Consider the following 21077-nt stretch of genomic DNA (forward strand, 5'->3'; position numbering starts at 1 on the left):
AGAGATTTCAAACGCCTAATATCCAGATATAGTTTGTTCTTAGAATCTTTTTTTCGATATATTAAGAGAAAAATAAAATAGATACATCTGTCGGACGTGTCGTAAAATGCATGATGCCTTGGTCATTCGAAGTATGTACAAATATCATACGGATCTCGTATTTCGCTACGTATATATAAATTTATATACATTATTTGGTAGTACATTTGGTAACATAAAGTGTATCTTTCATAAAGCAAGGACATAGTAAGCAGTTTATTTCTTCACAAAATTCACTGCTGAAACTGTAGTATCAAATTCCTTAAATCGTAAATCATGTAGCACATAGTGTCCTAAAACTACCGGATATCCCTTTCGCTATCGATTTTTTTACATATCCAAAAATTTGAAACAAACAATAGAATTATGTTCTCTATTAATCTCAAATAGAATAAACAAAATTTTATTTAAAAATTGTAATTGAAAGCTTGAATATAAATATATAAAATGTCAGAAATTGCTATAAAAAATATAAAATATATTTGTTAAGGGAATTTTGTCTCCAACTATCGAACGCAACTTGTACATATAAAAAACTAATTTATTTTCAACGTATAATGCAAGAAAGGAATTTATATATTTGATATAATTTAATATGACTGTAGTGAATAATCAGAAGTCTTAAAGTGATATCCCTGCTTCTGAGACACTGTATATAATGTCCAAGGACGATACACATGTGACAATAAATGATCGCGATCATTTGTACAACAATGCTGGAGATAATTATTGCAAAACTATATACTTTTTTTCGCTTAAAAATAATACGAAAGAATAATTTGCGTTAACATACGCCGTTTTCGCAATGGATCGATTGTGTGTCGTTCTCGTGCAATTGAATTAGGACGTATCGGCTACGTATTAACGGTATTACTATTATCCTGCACATCCGTAATTGCTTCTTCAGATTCCCCGACGGATGGATTATTGTTCAGTCCGGCTTCTGCCGTATTGTAGCCCGAGAATGAGCAAGTAGGCGCGCTTCTAGCTTGACTGATCACTGTTCCCTCTGGTAGGAGCGATGTACGCTCTGTTGCACTTCCCCAAGCTTGCTGATAAGCACCGCGTCCGCGTATCCTGCGGCTTAGGGACGAGCCAACAACACCCAAGTGTTCCTTTATGTCGTTATGTACATCAGAAACATCCCACATTGCTCTGTAAAGATAAAACAAATACGTATGAACGAAACGTATCATTTCATTTTGATACAAGCGCCTGTAATTTGCTATCGTTTTACACATACCTAAATGCATCCCACCACGCTTGACCTTGGGCCAAATTAACGAATGGTTTGTAGGAAAAGCTGTAGTGATGCGCCACCGCAGCTAAAAACATTTCTATGCAAATCAGGAAATCCTGCAATTTGGACGATATATTTCTGATGTCATCTGTATCATCCGTATTAAAAATACTCGATATAACGTCGAAGTATACCAACAGAGCTATCAATACTCCTTGACTGTAACACAGAAGCATAATATGCATCTTTGTTATCTCATTGTGTATTTTTTTGTGTGTTTTATATGAAAAGTGGATAGTTACAAGAACGAGAAAAATACTACAGCTTTGATGCATAAAAATTTTCCAATTGGCTTCATTGGCTTTAAGGCCTCTACATTGGCACGGTAGAAGAGTACCAAACAGTACATGGCAACAAATTGCGACAGATTGTTTAAAGCAATCATATATGGGAAAGCAACGTCTCCCTTAAATTCACCTTCCCCATATACTCCGTTCAGTTCACAGATACTGCAAAAGTACAGAAAATAGAAGAGTGTATCAAATATCGCGATGTAGGACTGCATATAAATATATATCAACAAATCGATTCCTTACAACGATACTAAAGTTGATATAGGCCTAACAGCAGTATATTGTAAAATTCCATGCTTGCACATATGTACAAATTCTCTGCCCATCTCCCAGTCGGGAAGACAGCACAGAGGAAACATGTGATGCACTTGAGGAGAGATTTCCAGTCTATGTTCCAATTGGTGATCGGCGTTCAAATAGGCCAGTAGATACATCATAAAATTGTATATCACATATGCTTCATAGCATTCTCTTAAACTATCCACATATATGCTGCCTTGGGGATATACCAAACCTAACCACTGTGCAGACGAAGGAATGCATGCGTTAAACATTTTACTAAATATTTATACTTTCTATTATATTAAGGATTTGTAACTTGTCCTTACAGCATTCACTGCATAGATGGGTACCATCCATAATATCCTGAAAAATATTACACAATAAAATTTATGCTTACATACTATACTCTATGCTCTAATAAATACTCCAGTAAATTTATAAAATAAAATCTTTATTTATATGTATCATACTTTATATTGCAATAAATTCAATATAAATTTACACTTTAATGCTACACACAATAAAAAATAAAGATAAATAAAATTACATTTGCGAGTCTTAACGATAAAAGTCTCACCTTATTATATATTTCTGTAATCTAGGTTGCGTATAATATATCATGTGTTGGACAATTTCGTAGAAGGCGATGGGCAATGCCAACAGGACGAAAGCACCACCCACCAGTGCGCCTTGATCCTGCTTCTTGAAACCATTCTTAATAGAATTGACTAGCAAGATTGGTACAAGTATGACAATAAGTAGAGCATACAGGCAGGTCAGCACTGGCAATATCCATAATCTCCAGCGTCGACAGATCGAAGCCATCACTTTCATCCGATAATTCGGACACTGTCACATCATAATTTCGAAACGCTGGGCCCGGTTCTGAAAGTGCAAACAGTCACCAGTGACCCTACGTTTTATCATGTATGATAGCGGCGCGACAATGGTCGGAAGTTACAAATACACGGATAGAAATCATGTCATTGGAGTTCGTATCACTTTTTCTCAGTCAATGAACCGTAATAAATGTTTACTTGTACGATATTAAGTATTAAATATTCTCGCCCAATGTTCTCAATTAACGATTCTCGCTGCGGACTTCAGACATTATTCGTCAGCTCTACTGACAGCTCAATAAAAGCCTCTGCGTATCATACGTAACAAAAAAAGAAGACACGATAAACGGATATTGTCCGGCGGGGGAAATGAATCAGCTGAGAGTGACAGCGTATGTGTGAACTTCCTCTTAACCCCTAAATTTGAGTTGCTCTCGATATAATAGTGTATTTAGATTATTTACTGTTTCGCCGCGGCGGACCGAATCCTGGCGGAGCTCGAGTGCCGCAAATGTCACCGGGCGAAATCTTTCGCCGGTTTGATCGCGATTGCGTTGCGCCGTAAAATCACGCACACGCTCTTTATTGCGAATATACTAATTTGACATTTCGTGATATTTTGCACGGCCATTAGAAACCGGAAAGTCGCACTTTCCGGAAAAGAATAACGATCAGTGTTGCCAAGATGCAAATAAAAACTATTTGCAGAAAATGCTAAAGTGAGATCCGCCACGGTAAGAAAATTTACACGTTATCGCATTGTGAATACGTGAGAAACAAAACGTACAAAAAGAAGGATTGAGTTACTTTTAAAAATGGGAAAAATGTTCTAAAAAGTTACGTTAACCGACCGGCGAGATAGGGTTTTATGCTGATTTTATGTGAATATTGGCCACACTACGTGGGCGGTATGGGAAGGGTACATCCGGTCTAATGGCGTCGAGAGTCAAGCACTGTTGTCACATTTTGTCCTACAGTGTTTCAATATTTCGCTTTGTTTATGTCGTTCGAATTCTGTGGGGAGAAGACGAGAAGTGCGGTCGGTCACGCAAATTACGCTAAATAGAGGTGAGAATAAGCGGATTTTTACACGTGCGACGTGTATCAAGATGCGAGTGAAATTTTCTGAATGTCCGGGTGCAGTGACCTTGGTCTCTCTATCTGCCTTAAAGTATGCACGGGCGCCAAATTTAAACTATGATTGAGCACAGTACAAAATAATTAACAATTCGCGGAATTCTGTGAAAAGAATAATATACCCTTGAACATTTTGCGTAAAATAAAGATTAATAATGTCATTCCAGTTTCAAGCTATTTTGAACTAAACAATTAAAAAATTGATTCTTCAAATTTTTATTTGCTTTTACAGGTCAAAAATACCTCTATAGATTGGTGGAAAAGACAGTGTGACAGACAATTATTAGTTATTAAATTGAACATACTCAATTATGGAAGTTACAACAGAGGAAGCACAGGCTGTGCTTCTGGAAGGAATGGAGGGTGCTCAATATATCACCATTCAGAGAGCTGACGGAGAATCCTTGGGCAAAGGAGTACCACTGTTAACTCTGAACGGCGAATTAATCTCAGAAGGGATGGTTGTAGATATGATCAATGCTGGTGTTGGCACCGATTATGGCACAGGTGCTCAGTATTACGAGGCGGATGATTTGTTACCACACGAATTGACAGAGGTTGTAATATGGTACTTAAAATTTGTAGGAATGTTCATTTATATCTTGCATGTAGAATGTGAATTGCGTGATGCAGGAGGATCGTAGTCTCGCTGAGGCTCTGGTTGCGGTACAGATGCACCAGCAACAGAAACAACAACAGCTTCACAACATTCAGCCTCAACATGAAGACTCGACTCTGCCGGATGTTTCTCACTTGGAGACTCTAGCACCAGTGAATTCCTATTCCATTCAAACGGTGTCGGAAGCAAACACCACCCCGTCCGTATATCCGCCTTTGCAGCCTTTCAAGAGGATTACGCAAAATGTAAAGCAGGAATTCATTAATGTTAAAAGTGAATACGATGTTGAGGTTTCCACAGAGAGCAGTGAAGATGCCACATCGGCATCCGGACCTAAGAGAACTTTACCCCATAAGAAAAGAATACCTCGTAAACTAAAGCAACAACAAACAAAGAAAAATGCGACGCGAAAGGATAGTAACAAATCGAGTCAAGAAAATATGGCAGCTGAATCGACTAGTGAAGCTCAGACGAATGTCTTTAAGTGTGAATTATGTAGTTCTAAGTTTAACAGTCAATTGAAGTTTTTCGAGCACTTAAAGGTATATATTCATATTAATTGCTTACAATATATATAATATATATATTCAATATTTATTTTGTATATATATATATATCTTTAAAAAATGTTTTAACAATCACTTATTAAAAATGAATAATTTATATTTAAACTTTATTATTATTAATTGAACTTTATATAAACAATTTATAGGTGCATTATGAACCAGTAAAACAAGAGACACGAATAGCTCAAGCAACAAATACCAACATTACGATATCGGTGCCAGAAACAGTGCATACTTTAGAGAACACTGTAATCGAAGAATTCAGTGAACCTGAAGATCTCATGGAAGGCATTCGAGGCGTAGGTAAGAAAGAATGTCTCCAATGTTAGGATTTCAAAAATATCGGTGTAACTAAGAATAGCTACAATTGTTATTTTTTTATTCGCAGTGGAGGAAACTGGCGCACATATTGATGACGATACAGACTCTCCACTGCCTACTACAAACAACGAATCGACAATATGGAAGAGCATCACCGACAGCATCACGGTACAGGTACAACAGAGGGACCAACAAATAAGACCATCAGTCGCGATTAGCGAGAACAAAAGCTTAGACGAGAAGGGAAAGACTGACATTCCACAGACGGCTAAAAAAAAGAAGTCACCGAAAATACGAAAGTCGAGTCTGTATAACTTTTATCGAAAAAATTCTTTTAGTTGAAAACAGAGAAATTAAAACAAAGAATTGTATTGCAGATGACGAATTAACGTGTCCTCAGTGCAATCGTTCATTCCACCATAAAAATAGCTTAGTCTACCACATGCGATCTCACAGCGGAGAACGGCCACATCAGTGTGATATCTGCAATAAACGTTTCTTCGCTGCTAGCGCGTTAAAAGTAAGCAGCACTCGCAAAGAGTAGAATTTTGCATAATCTAATTTTATCACTAATTCTTTTTAATTTTTAAATAGGTGCATAAAAGACTTCATAGCGGCGACAAGCCGTACAAATGCGAGGAATGCGGACGGCACTTTCGGCAATGGGGCGATTTGAAATACCATTCGATGAGCATCCATTCGGAGCACAAACAGTATCAGTGCGAGTACTGCGCCAAGGAGTTCGCTCGGAAATACTCGTTGATCGTGCACAGGCGTATTCACACCGGCGAGAAAAATTACCGCTGCGAATACTGCAACAAAACGTTCCGGGCGAGCAGCTATCTGCAGAATCACCGTCGCATACACACTGGCGAGAAGCCGCACGCGTGCGGAGTGTGCGGCAAGCCCTTCAGAGTGCGAAGTGACATGAAGAGACACATGCACACGCATTCCCGGACAAAGACAAATGACAAACAGTCGCTGAATAGGAACTTGACAGGAAAAAATGTGGAGGATGTGGAGACCGACAAAGGAGCGCAAGCGAAAACGATTCAGGATCTCGTGAGAGATCTGAAACTGGAGGTCGAGGCGACGGGTGTGGTAGAGATCGTCCCGCCGGATGACAATCCGGAAAGTATTTTGCCGCACACGGGTGGACAAAATTTAGAATACGCCGTCACATCTACTGCGGACACTGTAGTAAACGCGGACAGAGATCCTCTGGAAGCTGTTGTACGACCTGATAACATGTAAGTAAATTAAACTTTATTTAGCAACGGCTCTTATCGCCATTTCATTATATTTCTCGTTTGTTAACATATGGAGCCTTTCCATTATATGTGTTTTAAACTTTATTTCTTATCTCGTATGAAAGATTTTTTTTCGTTGATCTACTACTGTTTTTGCAGGCAATATTTTTTCATATAATCTTGGAACGTCTTATGAAAGGAAAATGTATTCCATCGAATGGATGAAATGGATAATTTGTGAAAGATTTGATTCTTTCAATCTGTGGTGGAGCTAAAAATAATTGCAATAGTTACTATTATTTGTAATGAAAAGTTTGTAATGAAAAGGATGTAGCCATATTCGGAAATGTTGAATACCGAAAATATATTTATAACAATTGTAATTGCATTTTGGAACAAAATTTGTTCGGTTATATATAACTATAAAATTTGAGTATTTTGTAAAGTTTAAAGATTTTTACCGTTTACTTTTGGATAATTTAATAGAAACGACTGATAAATAAATCGCATTAACGCACTGCCTATAAATAATGCATATTTTTCGATTTCTTGAAATAAATAAATAATTTGCGTATAATTAAGAATTAAATCGTTATTTTGCAATAGAATGGTAAGATTCATTAGAACATCATTTATATATATAATTATATATTATTTATATATATAATTTATATAATTAATATATATATTATAATATATATATAATATATTATATATATTATAATTTATATATATAATTATATAATTTATATATATATATAAATATATAATTTATATATATAAATGATTCATAAATCGTGCTACCGTTTATATATACGAGCGATTGTAATTAACATTAATATTGTACATTTTTAAGTCTAAACAATTTAGCGATTTATATATTGTGAATTATCGTTAAAAAATATATTTTTTACTTGAACATGTTTATACAAATATATTGGTCCACTTTATTTCTCTGAATGTTTTAAATAGCCGCAGGTATCAGAGTTGACACGGTTATGTCTGCTTTGCCGATGAAAATTTGCAAGATATTAGTTAAATCTCTGGCTTCAAGGGCATCTTTAAGCTTCGCCGTAGCCTCTTTGCTACTGATCCTGTTGCGAAAATAATATTACATTCAGGCCATGATTTTTCATATTTTTCTGAAAATCCTATCATTACCTTCGAGATCGCTTCGCTCGTTCCCAGTCTACGTATAAGTCAGTAATAATTGCATACAGCCTGTTTAGAACTTCACTGTCCTTCGCCATGAGCGATCTGGTTTCCGTCTCCTTCTCCAACAATTCCTGATACTCGGAACACAAATTTTCCTTCGGATTGGACTTGAGTTCCCACTCTTCGAGGGCGTCCAAAATTTTTATCTTCTGAATTAAATCGTAGGCTGCGCTCAATCGCGGGAGAATCAATTCCAGAACCCTGGATATGCTTCCTTCTGCCACTTCTGTAAAGAAATTGATGTACCATCTAGCTATTTTGAGATTTTGAAAGCAGGAAATTACCACAGAATACATCCAGCTTCATCTTTCGCTTTGTCGCTTCCTTCGTCAGTATATCTCTCAGAATTATGATGCTGGATATATTTTCGCCGAGAAACAGCGCGCTTCCTTTTCTACAATTTAACCAAAGTTGAATAACGAATGTAGATTGTGCGTGTCAATATAAACAATTTTATTATAAACTTACTTATATTTGCATTTAAGCATCGTTCCAATAAAGGATGAGATATATACTAAAACAGCTTCACCTTCATGAATATGAGGTCTTTCGGGTACGTCTGGTAATGCCAGAGAAAGCCACGCGTGCATCTGAACGAAAGAAAAGTCCAACAGAAATGTGAAAAACCGCGACAAAGTTAACAGAATGGAAGATCATACCTCGGCAATCGTAAAATTGCCATTTAATTTCAATTCATTAAATGGACCGCTGGACTGCGTAGTGTTATCATCATCGTGCTGCCTGACGTGCAGAGACAAGGCATAAATGGGAATTAAAATTTTACGGCAACGTTTTGGTTGTACCTGAAAAAGGCACAAAGTAAAATAAGTTGCGAGAATTCGGTTTTGGTTAACGCAAACTATAAATTCCGAAATAACGTAAATTTTTTAATGTAATTTTTTTAGTTCAATTTTCTGAAATTAGGACAAAGATAATTTGACAAATGTGATAAATTAAAATCGATGCAAATTGTTTTAAAACAGGATTTTTTTTCATATACTTTACGTAATTGTTGCACGTACAATTATTCATGCAATGTACAATACCTGGGATGTTACGTAGACTTGTAATGTGCCCGATTGACCCTCGATGGATCTCAATCGCATTTCCAGACGGTTTGTGTTAATCTATTTATAAATGATTTCTGTGATAATTGCAATTCCAAGAAAGTATTCAGATACCAAAAAATCGCATACTTGGCATCGATAAGTAGCAAGGACGAAATTGCCCTCTCTAGGATCGCAAGCGGACAAGCTGACCACCGCGCTATTATTTTCCGTCTCCAGCAGATCGACGGGCGTATCGGATTGTATCAGGATATTGTCGATCGATGCATCCAATTCTACAGACAGCGTGTACGAAGCATCTTCCTTGTTCAAAATCATCCTAAAGATACATTTTAATCTTAATTTAAATCTTAATCAAAATTTTATATTTCAGCGTTATAAAAATGATTTAGTTGCAGTTACTTGTGATTCACCGCCAGTATCAAGGGTGCCAGAGGATCCGGCATGAAATTGGACGATTCTTTCTCTTCGTTGAGTTTTTCCTGCAATTGTTGTATCTCCAGTTTCAGTCTGGCTAGTCCAACGTCGCTTTGTCCTGCCTCGAGCAGACCGGGAGGACTGGTGGTCAATCCGAATACTCGACCTGAGTAAGTTGTAACAAGAACCTCAGGATAATTAGCGACGCCAATTATTCCACCCACAACTGTACTGATACTTTCGCCAGCATTCTGCAATAATTCATCTCTAAACTGATTTGATTTCACTCGATAAGGACTTGGCATAATCACTTACGTAATGATAGCGCAGAGTGGACGTTACGTCTTCATCAGGAAATGTGTACACTTCGACGACTCCATCCTGTCGACCTACAAGGATGTCTACATCATCTTGCAATTGATGAGTATCCAACGAAGTGATTCCTGCGCCTGTTGAAGTTAGCAGCCAGGTGATTCGGAGAGTTTTATTGCCTTGGAGAATCAGCAATCCGATTCTACCGTCTGCGGTGCCGACCAAAACGCGATCCTTCGAGTATATCTCTCCTTCCCTGAAATAATAAAATTGCGGTCAAATATGAGCTATTCAAAATACGTATAAAATAATCTATGAAAAACATGTGAGTGAAATGTGGTAAGATTACCTGTATACAGAAAGCACCGTAGGAGCACTTGGTAATCTCAGGACTGTTGGACTTCTCGTGCCATGTAAAACACGAACCTAGTAGAATGCGAATATAACAATTCTATATATTAATGTTGAATCAGCTAAAAGTTATTAAACTTATTAAAAAATGATAAAATAAATCTCTTCAAACTTTGCACAAGTAAAATAAATTTTAGAACATAAAAGTATGTATTTAATATCTTTTATAAAGATAGTAAGATATCTCGTGGAATTGCACAGATAAAATTATCAAATAATTGATTAATTAGTGCTTTCTTAAAATAAAGCTTACTTAGAGCTACAACTCTTGATTAATATTTAGGGAATAATATTTTCCAGATGAGTCCTTGAATCACACACTCGATCCATAAAATCTTACCGCGCAGTCTGCACAAGCGAGAATAGCGTGCACCGCATTGTTGTCTCCTGGCAAGAGCGCGACGTCGTGCAACGTTTCTCCGGCCAAATAGGAATCGGCGTCTTTGCAGTCTTTGTATCTGTGATAAAGATCACGAGCGCACGCTGCAAGATCAGGACCGAGGACGTATCTACGTAGAAATACCAGTAATTACGATAACAGAAAAGTAAAAAAAATGTCAAAAATTCGTCAGTGAAGTAAGCTGAGCGTGAGTGAGCTTACAGTGCGGAAATTGGATCTATGAGGCTGGTATCAAATTCTAAGAATAGCTTGCCCTTTTTCGTGAATCCTCTCACGGAGCTGCCGTACGCAATGAAAATTTTATCCCTTAACATACCTAACGAGCCACCAAGGACCATTTTCTGGATTTTTGGGCCGGGTAAGGATTTAAATGACAATTGCAGCTCCCCCTTTTTCATGCCTATTCAGCAAAGGATTTTGAATATTAAAATATTTTCTAATATTTATTTTGATATAACATAAGGATATCTTTTTATAATAATTTTAATTTGTAATTTTAATTACAAAATATCTTTTAATATTAATCCTAAATTTGTTATCAAAATTTTCATATTAATTAACAAATAAGGACTTTTCTTAATTTAATAAAATATGAAGTATAGATATTTACCATAAATATGTATTATGCCGTCATAATCAGCAACGGCAAATTTTTGTGGCTGCTTTGTTGGTTCACTAGATGGAAATATGACAGTTGTGCCGCGTGAGGTAACTCCTACTGTTGTATAATCTACTCTCGACAACGCTAGCGTCATTGCGAATTAATTAATTAATTAATTAATCTCAGACTGCTAGCTTTAATTTCTTCTTATAAAATTAACTTGATAAAACTGTCATTACTTGTTAAACAAATTTTAATTTATGAACTTTAAACTATATCAGCATGAAGTCATAAAATGCTTCTGAAACGATCAATTTAACCATAGTGACACGCAGCACAACAAACCGATTTTTCGGAATTAAGAACAATAACGCCAGATTTGAGACGTAAGCAGCAAGCAGCATAAGAGAGGGAATACCGCTTTGGGCCAAAGCTTACGAATAGTAATAAAAGTTGAAATTTCCACTAATAAAAAATATTTTTCAGCAACAAATCATTTTGTGAATACGAATAATTGAATAATGATTGATTCTTATATATAATTATAAATCTGAAACAAGTTACAAACTTATTTGATATTTAAATGACGTTCGAGAGTATCGAAATCTTGACAGCGAATCGAGGACAAATCTCGTTTTCAGAGTACCCAAAACAAACGTCACTGAACGTCACAAAATATTTGTTGACGGTTAGAAATAAGTGTTGCAATTTTTCTAAGACTCTAACTTTTGGAACTAATTAGTTGTTACATTATATGATATTTATTTTGTTATCTACACAAGGAGTTAAATAATAAGACTGTTAAATTGGAACGACTGGTTTGAGGAAGTATAACCTATAACTATGAGTAATAAAACTAACAACACTGGTAAATATACCACAATTTTCTAAGTATCTTTTATTTTGCATATTAAAAAGGATTGATATATAGAATTCTAAATAAGAGACTAAATTTAACTGTCTCACGTAGACTAACAAATTAATTTCTTTAAGAAAAATTATAATTTTGCACTAACATCCCGCGACGGCTCTCTATGCCTTTCTATTATATTATTTGATAGTTGTCATTTGAGCCTTTCCTTTATATGTGTTAGATTGTTCTAAATAAGAGACTATTTTATGGAATAATTTATACACCAAAAGTTTCCTTAGGTGAGATAGACCCTATACAAGAACAGTTGACTGGTAGAATACGAGAAGTTGGAAATTATGCGATCTGGAGTTTGTCTAGCTGTAAACCAGGATTTGGCGTGGACCAGCTGCGTGACGGTATTACGGAAACATATTGGCAATCGGATGGACAACTACCGCATTTAGTAAATATTCAGTTCAAAAGAAAGACTACTATTCGTGACATATGGATCTATACAGATTACAAGTTAGACGAGAGCTACACGCCCAACAGGTAGTTTTCTATTGCTTGGAGATGTAAATTATTACGATTAGCGTGGTTATTAATTTAGATTTTTTTGCGCAATTAATAGGATAAGTATCAGAGCTGGGACCAACTTTAACGATCTTCAAGAGGTAGAAGTAATGGATTTAAATGAACCATGCGGTTGGATAATGATTCCCATTAAAAACATCAATGATCGTCCCATTAGAACATTCATGATTCAAATAGCTGTCATTAGCAATCATCAAAACGGCAGAGACACTCATATGAGACAAATTAAGATCTACAGTCCTGCGCAAGATATCCTCGGCCCACCAGCGCCTTACATTCCAGGACAATTTCTCACCAATGAGTTTTTACGCTATGCCACAATTAGATAAGATTTACCAATTAAATTCACCAAACTGTAATTCAGTAAAATTGTAAATTTTCTTATTTTTATTCATTTATATAATTTATAAATTACTCATTAAAATTTCATTCTGACTATTTCTTAAGAGTGTAAAAATTTTTTTGCCAAAAGAATCTGTAAGCCAGAAAGTTTGAGACTTGTATATATTCACATTTATGGTACATTTATGGTATTGGTATCTATTATATTACACGTAGTACACGTGTTATATACATTGGAATTTAAGAATGTATGAGTTGTGTACATAAAAACTGTAAACACGCTATATTGTTGAGTGGTAAATCACTCGAAGCCAACCCATCACTTGTGAATCAATCGTGATCAGTGGCTCTAAAGGATACAGTTTATGTAGATATGTTACAAAAGCTTGTGCAAATTTTCATATTAATATGTGTGATAAAGTGCAAACATTCTTCTTCTTATCCGATAGAAAACTTATATGCAATACTTGATCAAACAACCGAATATTTCAAACATCTGAGTAACGGTAAAGTTAATTAATTATATCTTTGTAGTTTTATATATGTGCATAGTTTTTCATTATTTACTAAACATTTGGCGTTTTTAGTATCCGAACTAAATACTGCCAATAACACTTTAAATAGTATTAACGATGCAATTAATAAGTATATGGAAAATACGACTAAAGCGATTCTTCCAAAAAGCAAGCGTGAAAGAAGAGGTCTTCAGAATAATGAATCCAGTGAAAGTAAGTATAAAATTTTAACAACGCGTGTAAAAATTCTATAAAATTGAAAGATGTACAAAATGCATATTTATTAACATTTATATTCTTATTAATCTGAAAGTTTGCTAAATTTTCCTTCAATGCCGAAAAGTTCCTTAAATGCATGCTGGCAATCGTGATCAGTTAGATATTTGAAAAGTTGACCCATGTCGTTGTGACGCTCAGTAGTAGGAAAGGAAACTTCCTGAAAATCTATAAATTTACGCATATTTTCCACACTGTTACAGTTTTCCTCCTTTTCCAAAAGCTTTATTAATATCCTGTGCCAGTTCATAGTTTTAATCTGCAAATCATAAATATATAAGTTATCTTTGTTATATTAAATATTGAGACATAAAGAAATCATTGTGTGAATAATACTTTTTGCCAGCAATAATCGCAGTCTTCCAGTGTTCCCTCCATACAGATGATACCTGGTTTACCAGCTAAACAGAATCCTGTGATAGAGTTCTCTTTTGCCAAATTAGCTACATCCCGGCGTTTAAATTTGCTATATATATGATGACTATAAATCCAATATCTGGAGAAAACTACTGGAGTCTGATCTGTCGTGTCATTTTTACTCATATCATTTCCAACTGCCTGGTTAGATGTGGAAGCTTTGAGATAAGTTTCTGCATTATCCTGCAGCCATGATATCAATGTATAAATGCATGGCTCTCCTGCCTCCTGAGTTTTAACAATAATAGACAGTTCCTTGTTCAACAGACACTGTTGTGTTCTATCCAAACGCGAGCTTCTTGCATACACTTCAGGCTGCTCTTTTGGGTAATTAGTTGGCAGATTCACTAGCAGCTCAATGTTCTCCTGAAAGCACAAACAATATTTTAATAACAGATGTTAAATGTAGAAAAAAATGTTCTTGTTGCAAAATTGTATCAAAGCATATACATTATACAAATATTATATTATACATAAAAATATTACACCGTTTAACGGGATCGCAATGGAATACTCCAGCCACCGCGGTGGATCTCGATTAGGGTGCTCGATGTATTCGTTGATGTCAGCCAAAACCCCATAATCCGCCACGACTAGTTCGGTCGGATAGACGGATTGCAAAGCCTGCAACTCGTTCACCTGCGCTGTCAAATTTTCCGTCACCTCTTCCACAGTGGACATACTTTCTTGAACGACGACACATACGACAAAATAACAAATCGATTATTTGTATTTAATCGGGCGATTTGAGCAATTCGGCTAAACTGACTCGATAATGCTTCACGCGAATCCACGCGAATCAATGTGAATCGTTTACATTGAGGTTATCAAGAGATCAGCTGGTATCGACAAGGTTTAGAAAACAATGATTGTGTAACCATCAAATAAGTGAAAAATTGTTTGTTGAATAGTTCAACTGTTTTTTCTAAACAAATAAAAAAAGAGGATAAAAATATAAGCGTCAAACTTTGCTTTTACAGATGTGAATGTGTTGCAAAATTTTGAAAAAACTTTGTCCGCTAATCTATCGGACTTTCAAGATATAGCTTTTTTTTCAATCCAAGATGAATATCAATTGCTCTGGTTTGCGGCAACCGTTAATTCCACAAATATATTGCTTTATCAATTGTTTGTAAGTAATATTTAATTATATTGTGCTTTATATTAAATTATTTTATATTAAACGAATATGAAACTCTGCAAATATAACTATTTTTTTAGGATAATAAAGCACATCTGGTGGCAACATATCCACTATTTGATGGAAAACGGATAATAGTAAATAATTGTACCACTGGTACGCTTATAGTTGCTCAGAAAGGCATCAATGGAATTGTCATTCTGCATCTTGGCAAAAACAGAAATGGAATTTTTGATTTACAATTTAAGCAAGAGTTTGAAGTTTTTGAAGTAGTGCACATGAATATGTGGTTTGGAATGAATCAACTGTATTTGGGAATCGCTTCAAAGACGAAAACAATCATATACATCTGGGCTGGAGAATACTTTGACAAAATTGATACTTTGAACTTCGGAACGAGAAAATTATTATTCTTTCAGAATAAGAGCTTCGTACACATTGTCGTCATAGGGTCTCACACAAAGATATTCCGATTTTCTGTGCGTTCTAATAAATTTATAGAGACCCAGAAATTACATTACATTGAAGATGCCAGCTCGTTTTACTTTAAAGAAGGCCATCTCAAGGAGAGCTTTCTTGTTTTGGCTAGCAATAACTCTACAATTTTCTACAAAGAGATGTACGATCGTTTTGTGCCATTTCAAAAAGTTGCTCCGACGAAACATATTTATGCTTTAAGAATGGAAAATACTGTCCTTCTTCTTTCTATGAATGAAGATACCGTGGAAATTTATCAGTACAATGGCTGGAGATTTCTAAAGTCACATAGGAAATTGTCAAACATTCGTCAGATTCATCAAATTCATTTGCACGATGAAGATGTATTAGTGACGCAATATCAGAACGGAGAGTGGAAGTTTTTAAAACCTATTTGGACTCTGAAAAAAACATGGAAATCTATACAGAAAGAAGTAAAAGCTTGGTGTTCTGAAGTAATACAAAAGGCATCTCAGAGAACTATAGCAAAAATTCCAGATGTGAAGAATTCCGTGATTTCAAATGCATATATTAGTCATCTTCGTGTCCAGAATGTAAGATATTATTTATCTTAATTTTTATTAATTTACGAAAAAAACATATTTTTATCGTTTGCTTTAAATTGGTTAAAAATTTTTATCTGTGAGCATTGTTTATAGCTGAACAATTATAATACAGAAGAACTAATCCACTTAACACAACAATACAAGAGTACAGTCGCCAAATTAAATTCGACGAAAAGTATCTTGGCGCAAGAAACTGAAGGATCGAAGCACACTATCTTGTATGGCAAAAAGATTGTAGTCAAGTGCAAGTCAAATTGTTACGTTCGTCATATAATTACGGATAATAAAATTAAACCTAAATATAATCTATCAGAACCACCTATTCATCAGACTCTGACGCTTCCGAAGTTGAAAGTAAATACGATAAATAATTGGAAATGTCCCATTCCTAATATTAATGTGGATGACATATCTGTTGAAGAATCTATTAACGGGATATTAATGCAAGATCTGCAAGAAGGAACGTTGAAAATTTCAGGGGATCAAGAAATTTGGGGTAATTTATACAATACATTGCTCACTTCTTTTTTATTTAAGTTTACAGCATGTTATATTCAATATATGGATTTTAGGTGAGCATGTTTTCGTCAACTTGCACGCATCAAATGTTTCAATCCCGTTAGATATCGCGACAAATAATACGAGACAAAAAGTGCGAATGGAAAAAGTAAGAGTGAAAGAATTACATTTAACTGGTCATGAGTTTCTCCTGCCGCTAAATGGTTCCTCAATCGTAATGATGGGCTCGATAATTGCTCCAAAAGTGAGAATGACGGGACTTGTCAATTTAAAAGGCGGAATAACGGGCAAAGGAAGCGAAAAATTAGCACCTGTGAAAGAGATTCTCACGCCTATGACATTGTTTAACGATCGTTTCCTGCAAAATGTGACATTCCGAAATCTCGTCCAAGCTAAGGACATCGTTAGAGCTGATGGATCGTCAATCAAAGAGATAATGGAAAATAGCATACCACTCAATTCTAATATACCGATGCATTTGACATTATCCAGCGATAAAATAGTTAGTAATTATTTCGGAAAATCCATGTGTATCTTTCTGTGATCGAATTTACTTGACGTCTTTATTTTCAGCAATGGACCAACGTATCTTTGTGGGACTACTCGAATTGGATAACAAAGAATTCTGCTGAGACTATTGTTATTTCTGGTAATAAATTTACGAACAATAGTGTTACATTGACAGACGCTACTTATGCAACCGAGGCACCCACTATGAGGTACATACATATTTTTTGCTTTAAGATATACAAAATATCGCAGATTCCAAAAACACATCTGTTTCAGATTGACGATTCCTGTTTGCGTCGAGGAAGTCGTCACTCCAGATATTAAAACTTCTTCGATCACGATTGATGAATTAGTTGTAAAAAATTTAAATGTTTCCCAAGTTCTTGGAGCTCATAAGTTGAACACGACAATCTTCGATTCCGTATCAGCTTTGCACGATATTGATTTTTCAACGAAACTATTTACTGGACACGTTTTTGCGAAAAATATTACAGTTTCAAAAATTCTTGGAATAAATGTAGAAGGTAAAAACAATTAAGAAAAGATCTTTTAAAAAGGCTTTTTTTTTAAGAATTTAATTCCTCAAACGTTCCTTTTCACTTTTTTACTTTGACCCTCGTATTGCTATAAAGATTTTATATTACACTCTTATAATTTATATTTATAGATCTAAAGCCCCAAACAAATGAATGGGACGCAGACGTACAATATTACATTAAAGGACCGCTAAATGTCCCAAAGCTTGTTGTCGACAATCTTGAAACACCAATCCGTTTCAATCTTGACCTACCTATAAGGGTAGGCAACGTAATTGTAAAAGGAGATAGTAATATCAAGAAAATCAATGGTATAAATATACAATCTTTTATGGATAATGTACTAAAAGTGGATGATGCAATATCCTTAGAACACGTAACATTCAGTAAGTTACATTTTCCATCTTCTTTCAATTTAAGATAGTTAATTTAGAAAGAGAATTTAATTTACAATCGCTCTTTTACAGCTCATGGTTTTACATCAAACCACATATACGCTTCCCACTTGCCGTTAAATTTATCTCCTGCAGATGCGCATTTCAATTTGAATTCAAAGCGGATTTCTACAACGTTGGAAACGAATGCAATAAACGTGCCTCAGACTTTCGGTTATTTCGCAAGCGATGTACCGCAAACATTTATTGTACAAGGTATACAAGCATGGAATTTATTATACACTTCAGACTAAAAGATTTTAAATACGAAATATACGTCCATTTTAGGATCAGTTGAATTTCTAAAGGAACCGACTGTACGGAATATAAATGATGTGAATCTCGAGCAGCTGTCTAAAGATTTATGGATGGCAAATCAAAACACAGTCATATCTGGTAACAATATGAACATTACGAATATGACTTTAGCAGGAGATGTTATAATACACGTAAGGATATTACCGAAAAGAAGGATTTATCGATAATTAAAAAAATATAATATCGACTAAAAAAATTCTCTTATTTCAGAACTTTGCGAATTCGTTAAATGTAAAACTGTGGTTTGACCTGTCAAATAAGTTATTGAGCAAAACAAAAGAACAACATATTACTGTAGTTTCGTCGTTTAAAGACATTCAGGTGTCTGCTATTAGTGCATCGGACAATTCAGCTCTTCAATGTTCAGACTTCAACTTGACGAATATGCTGACTAATTCATTGAAGAGGAATACTGCACAAACTGTAGGTGCTGCATGGCATTTTGAAGAGTTGGATATAAGTAAGGCAAATTAAAGGAGAAATCAATATTATTTCTAATAAAAAAATAGAAATAGAAGTATAAAAAAACGAATTATTTGTGCTGAATTTAGGTGATGGGAATTGGAATGGTAAGCTCAATGGCATCGACTTGAACAAGGACATTGTTAGACATGATGTAGGACAGAATATTATTACTGGTGAGAAGATAGTTTTAAATTTGGAAACCAAGAATCTCAGGTGGTTGAACTCGAAGTTTTCGACCCTAGTTAGAAATGCTTTAACTAAAAAATGTAAAAAACTGTCTACAATTAAAGGTCAAAAGACCTTTAGCAACATCAGCTTGAATAATTTAAGGTAAATGATATCTTCATTGAAGGAATATTTTTCTTAAGCATCATCAAGAACATAGTTCTTCTCTTTTTAGTATCAAAGGAACGATTATGGGTCGCAACGTCGAAGAGGCTTTACTAAAGTCCAGAAATCAGACAGTGCTTGGTATTAAAAAAATACAAGGCCAACTCAACACACCATCTCTTATCATTGACGGCACTATAAATGATGTGAATCTGACGGAGTTGGTCAATGTTCAAATGAAGAAATTAAAAACACACCAGATAATAGAAAGTGAATTCGACTTCAGAAACGATCTGGAAATTTTCGGAAATGTCACAATCGATGGGCTCTACGAAGGGACAGATTTAAAAAATATTAGTGACGAAAGTAAATTAGGTGCTGTCTTGAGTAGAACAACGGAAGTTATGGAATTATCGGAAGACATAACGACTGCATTACAAAGTAAGTTAAAATTTTGATCGTCAAAACAATTTCATTAATAAGATTGATTTATCAAAGATTTGTAAATTTTTGTTTTTACAGATCGTGCAATTTATGTGAATAAATTTGAAGCGGTGGATGAAAATGCACTAGACATCACTTTCAACACTTCTAACACCGAGGATGTAACAAATCTTGACAGCATTTGCCTTTGCGAGCCGAAAAATCTTTCGTTGCTTTGCAATGATACGAAATTATTGAATATTCTTTCTAATATAAGTTCCAGTGCGCTTATAATGAAAAAATTGGTAGCGCTAGATGATGTTGCGTTTCTAGTATTAGTATCGTCAGATTTCGTTGCGATTTATTCATATGATGATATAAAGGAAGAGCTTCTTCAGAAAGCAGGTGAGTTTTATGATTAGAAAAGGATATTTGCAGCTTGTATTATGGTGAAAATTTAATAACATAATTAGTATATTCAAACTGTTATTCGAATTTGAATAATTAAATAACAAAATATTTATCGACAGGATTAAACGTGTTTAATATACTCCAAGCATCTGTGGAACCAGTTGATGACTCCTTGTGGATTGTTTTGCGATTGTCCGAACAGACTTTGATATTGCATTATCAACTATGGGGCGAATTCGAGCAATATATTTTGCCAGGCTCATATAACTTTATAATCAGTAAAACACCGAATAACCAACATTTATTAATGCGATTTGACGGTATGTGGAATCTCGGAGGAATCTTTCATCCCGAACACATTTTTAAATTACCTCTGAATGGAAAAATAAAGACCTTCGCATTCGGTGCTGATTATTACGTTACAGCGACGACGAAAAATAGCACTGCTGTTTTCAAAGCGCGTTACGTGGGTAATTAAAATGTATTAAATATTTCTTAGCTATCTCTGTTAATGAGCTTACTTGAATTTTACAAGTATATTATATATACAGTTGTAAATGTTTTTTTATTATTTGCGTATTTATTGTTCTTGCTCGCAAGTTAAAAACGAGAAAAATATGAGATTTGTAGAAAATTTATAGATATTAATTGTATCTATTAATTGTATTTGTGTTAGTTACTTCAAGAAAATATATATTGAATTGCAATGAATCAAATTATTTTTAGTTTTTTTATTTCCACAAATGATAAGTGAGAACAGGCTATGGATTGTTAAGGTGAGTTCCGACTGTCATGATTGTTGAAACTGCTTCCTAAGAAAGAGATAAAGAAGATTTGTGCCATTTTATCCTTTTCTCAATATGTAATTAATTCTAGTAGCA

At 34.8% G+C, this 21077-nt stretch overlaps 6 protein-coding genes across 10 annotated transcripts; 3 read left to right on the top strand and 3 right to left on the bottom strand.

The window, feature by feature from the left end:
- Positions 1 to 29: 29 nt before the first annotated feature.
- LOC105673395 (transmembrane protein 184C) lies at positions 30 to 3420 on the bottom strand. Of its 2 annotated transcripts, none has more exons than XM_012368995.2 (7): positions 3218 to 3420; positions 2492 to 2799; positions 2241 to 2277; positions 1876 to 2153; positions 1582 to 1788; positions 1283 to 1498; positions 30 to 1194 (listed from the first exon to the last, which is right to left on the bottom strand). In XM_012368995.2, the coding sequence occupies exons 2-7, from the start codon at positions 2746 to 2748 to the stop codon at positions 894 to 896; spliced, it is 1296 nt and encodes a 431-aa protein (XP_012224418.1). In that variant the 5' UTR covers positions 2749 to 2799; positions 3218 to 3420; the 3' UTR covers positions 30 to 893. The 2 variants fall into 2 exon arrangements, with proteins under 2 accessions (XP_012224418.1, XP_012224419.1); XM_012368996.2 differs by lacking the exon at positions 3218 to 3420 and adding an exon at positions 2952 to 3147.
- Positions 3421 to 3649: 229 nt separating this feature from the next.
- Positions 3650 to 7581, top strand: LOC105673394 (zinc finger protein 271-like). 3 transcript variants are annotated; one of them, XM_012368993.2, is made up of 8 exons: positions 3650 to 3821; positions 4123 to 4447; positions 4503 to 5051; positions 5222 to 5378; positions 5464 to 5700; positions 5774 to 5916; positions 5991 to 6646; positions 6806 to 7581. In XM_012368993.2, exons 2-8 carry the CDS (start codon positions 4202 to 4204, stop codon positions 6822 to 6824), a joined length of 2007 nt encoding a protein of 668 aa, XP_012224416.2. In that variant the 5' UTR covers positions 3650 to 3821; positions 4123 to 4201; the 3' UTR covers positions 6825 to 7581. The 3 variants fall into 3 exon arrangements, with proteins under 3 accessions (XP_012224416.2, XP_012224417.2, XP_067209282.1); XM_012368994.2 differs by having other exon boundaries at positions 4524 to 5051; XM_067353181.1 differs by lacking the exon at positions 3650 to 3821 and adding an exon at positions 3901 to 3924.
- Positions 7535 to 11542, bottom strand: LOC105673346 (Bardet-Biedl syndrome 7 protein homolog). Its single transcript, XM_012368914.2, has 13 exons — positions 11079 to 11542; positions 10670 to 10868; positions 10409 to 10577; positions 10007 to 10083; positions 9661 to 9913; positions 9331 to 9596; positions 9058 to 9247; positions 8908 to 8988; positions 8521 to 8664; positions 8330 to 8451; positions 8146 to 8255; positions 7808 to 8087; positions 7535 to 7740 (listed from the first exon to the last, which is right to left on the bottom strand). The coding sequence occupies exons 1-13, from the start codon at positions 11221 to 11223 to the stop codon at positions 7611 to 7613; spliced, it is 2166 nt and encodes a 721-aa protein (XP_012224337.1). The 5' UTR covers positions 11224 to 11542; the 3' UTR covers positions 7535 to 7610.
- Positions 11543 to 11679: 137 nt separating this feature from the next.
- APC10 (anaphase-promoting complex subunit 10) lies at positions 11680 to 13142 on the top strand. Of its 2 annotated transcripts, none has more exons than XM_012368917.2 (3): positions 11680 to 11937; positions 12213 to 12474; positions 12554 to 13142. In XM_012368917.2, the coding sequence occupies exons 1-3, from the start codon at positions 11913 to 11915 to the stop codon at positions 12843 to 12845; spliced, it is 579 nt and encodes a 192-aa protein (XP_012224340.1). In that variant the 5' UTR covers positions 11680 to 11912; the 3' UTR covers positions 12846 to 13142. The 2 variants fall into 2 exon arrangements, with proteins under 2 accessions (XP_012224340.1, XP_012224341.1); XM_012368918.2 differs by having other exon boundaries at positions 11685 to 11937; positions 12222 to 12474.
- Positions 13004 to 14972, bottom strand: LOC105673349 (RWD domain-containing protein 2A). The gene is made up of 3 exons (XM_012368916.2): positions 14553 to 14972; positions 13986 to 14432; positions 13004 to 13908 (listed from the first exon to the last, which is right to left on the bottom strand). Exons 1-3 carry the CDS (start codon positions 14745 to 14747, stop codon positions 13675 to 13677), a joined length of 876 nt encoding a protein of 291 aa, XP_012224339.1. The 5' UTR covers positions 14748 to 14972; the 3' UTR covers positions 13004 to 13674.
- Positions 13229 to 20912, top strand: clos (closca). The gene is made up of 16 exons (XM_012368913.2): positions 13229 to 13364; positions 13446 to 13586; positions 15047 to 15198; positions 15288 to 16238; positions 16344 to 16746; positions 16823 to 17271; positions 17343 to 17488; positions 17556 to 17803; positions 17947 to 18201; positions 18283 to 18465; positions 18538 to 18698; positions 18778 to 19027; positions 19119 to 19362; positions 19433 to 19803; positions 19885 to 20190; positions 20316 to 20912. Exons 1-16 carry the CDS (start codon positions 13232 to 13234, stop codon positions 20672 to 20674), a joined length of 4752 nt encoding a protein of 1583 aa, XP_012224336.2. The 5' UTR covers positions 13229 to 13231; the 3' UTR covers positions 20675 to 20912.
- The last annotated feature ends 165 nt before the right edge of the window (positions 20913 to 21077 follow it).

This window comes from Linepithema humile, chromosome 4 (genome assembly GCF_040581485.1).
Source record: "Linepithema humile isolate Giens D197 chromosome 4, Lhum_UNIL_v1.0, whole genome shotgun sequence".
Classification (NCBI taxonomy): domain Eukaryota; kingdom Metazoa; phylum Arthropoda; class Insecta; order Hymenoptera; family Formicidae; genus Linepithema; species Linepithema humile.

Coding starts and splice junctions, on each gene's coding strand:
- LOC105673394 (XM_012368993.2), top strand. CDS start 4,202: ATGGAAGTTACAACAGAGGAAGCACAGGCTGTGCTTCTGGAAGGAATG. Junction 5,052..5,221: donor AGTTTTTCGAGCACTTAAAG/GTATATATTCAT, acceptor AACAATTTATAG/GTGCATTATGAACCAGTAAA. Junction 5,701..5,773: donor ACCGAAAATACGAAAGTCGA/GTCTGTATAACT, acceptor ATTGTATTGCAG/ATGACGAATTAACGTGTCCT.
- clos (XM_012368913.2), top strand. CDS start 13,232: ATGTTACAAAAGCTTGTGCAAATTTTCATATTAATATGTGTGATAAAG. Junction 15,199..15,287: donor TATTGCTTTATCAATTGTTT/GTAAGTAATATT, acceptor CTATTTTTTTAG/GATAATAAAGCACATCTGGT. Junction 18,466..18,537: donor GCAAACATTTATTGTACAAG/GTATACAAGCAT, acceptor CGTCCATTTTAG/GATCAGTTGAATTTCTAAAG.
- APC10 (XM_012368917.2), top strand. CDS start 11,913: ATGAGTAATAAAACTAACAACACTG. Junction 11,938..12,212: donor TAATAAAACTAACAACACTG/GTAAATATACCA, acceptor ATACACCAAAAG/TTTCCTTAGGTGAGATAGAC. Junction 12,475..12,553: donor GAGAGCTACACGCCCAACAG/GTAGTTTTCTAT, acceptor CGCAATTAATAG/GATAAGTATCAGAGCTGGGA.
- LOC105673349 (XM_012368916.2), bottom strand. CDS start 14,747: ATGTCCACTGTGGAAGAGGTGACGGAAAATTTGACAGCGCAGGTGAAC. Junction 14,433..14,552: donor TTGCGATCCCGTTAAACGGT/GTAATATTTTTA, acceptor TTGTGCTTTCAG/GAGAACATTGAGCTGCTAGT. Junction 13,909..13,985: donor GCGATTATTGCTGGCAAAAA/GTATTATTCACA, acceptor TATGATTTGCAG/ATTAAAACTATGAACTGGCA.
- LOC105673395 (XM_012368995.2), bottom strand. CDS start 2,748: ATGAAAGTGATGGCTTCGATCTGTCGACGCTGGAGATTATGGATATTG. Junction 2,154..2,240: donor CCATCTATGCAGTGAATGCT/GTAAGGACAAGT, acceptor TCGTCTGCACAG/TGGTTAGGTTTGGTATATCC. Junction 1,499..1,581: donor GTAGTATTTTTCTCGTTCTT/GTAACTATCCAC, acceptor TCTGTGTTACAG/TCAAGGAGTATTGATAGCTC.
- LOC105673346 (XM_012368914.2), bottom strand. CDS start 11,223: ATGACGCTAGCGTTGTCGAGAGTAGATTATACAACAGTAGGAGTTACC. Junction 10,869..11,078: donor CGGCATAATACATATTTATG/GTAAATATCTAT, acceptor TTTGCTGAATAG/GCATGAAAAAGGGGGAGCTG. Junction 9,248..9,330: donor ATACTGGCGGTGAATCACAA/GTAACTGCAACT, acceptor ATGTATCTTTAG/GATGATTTTGAACAAGGAAG.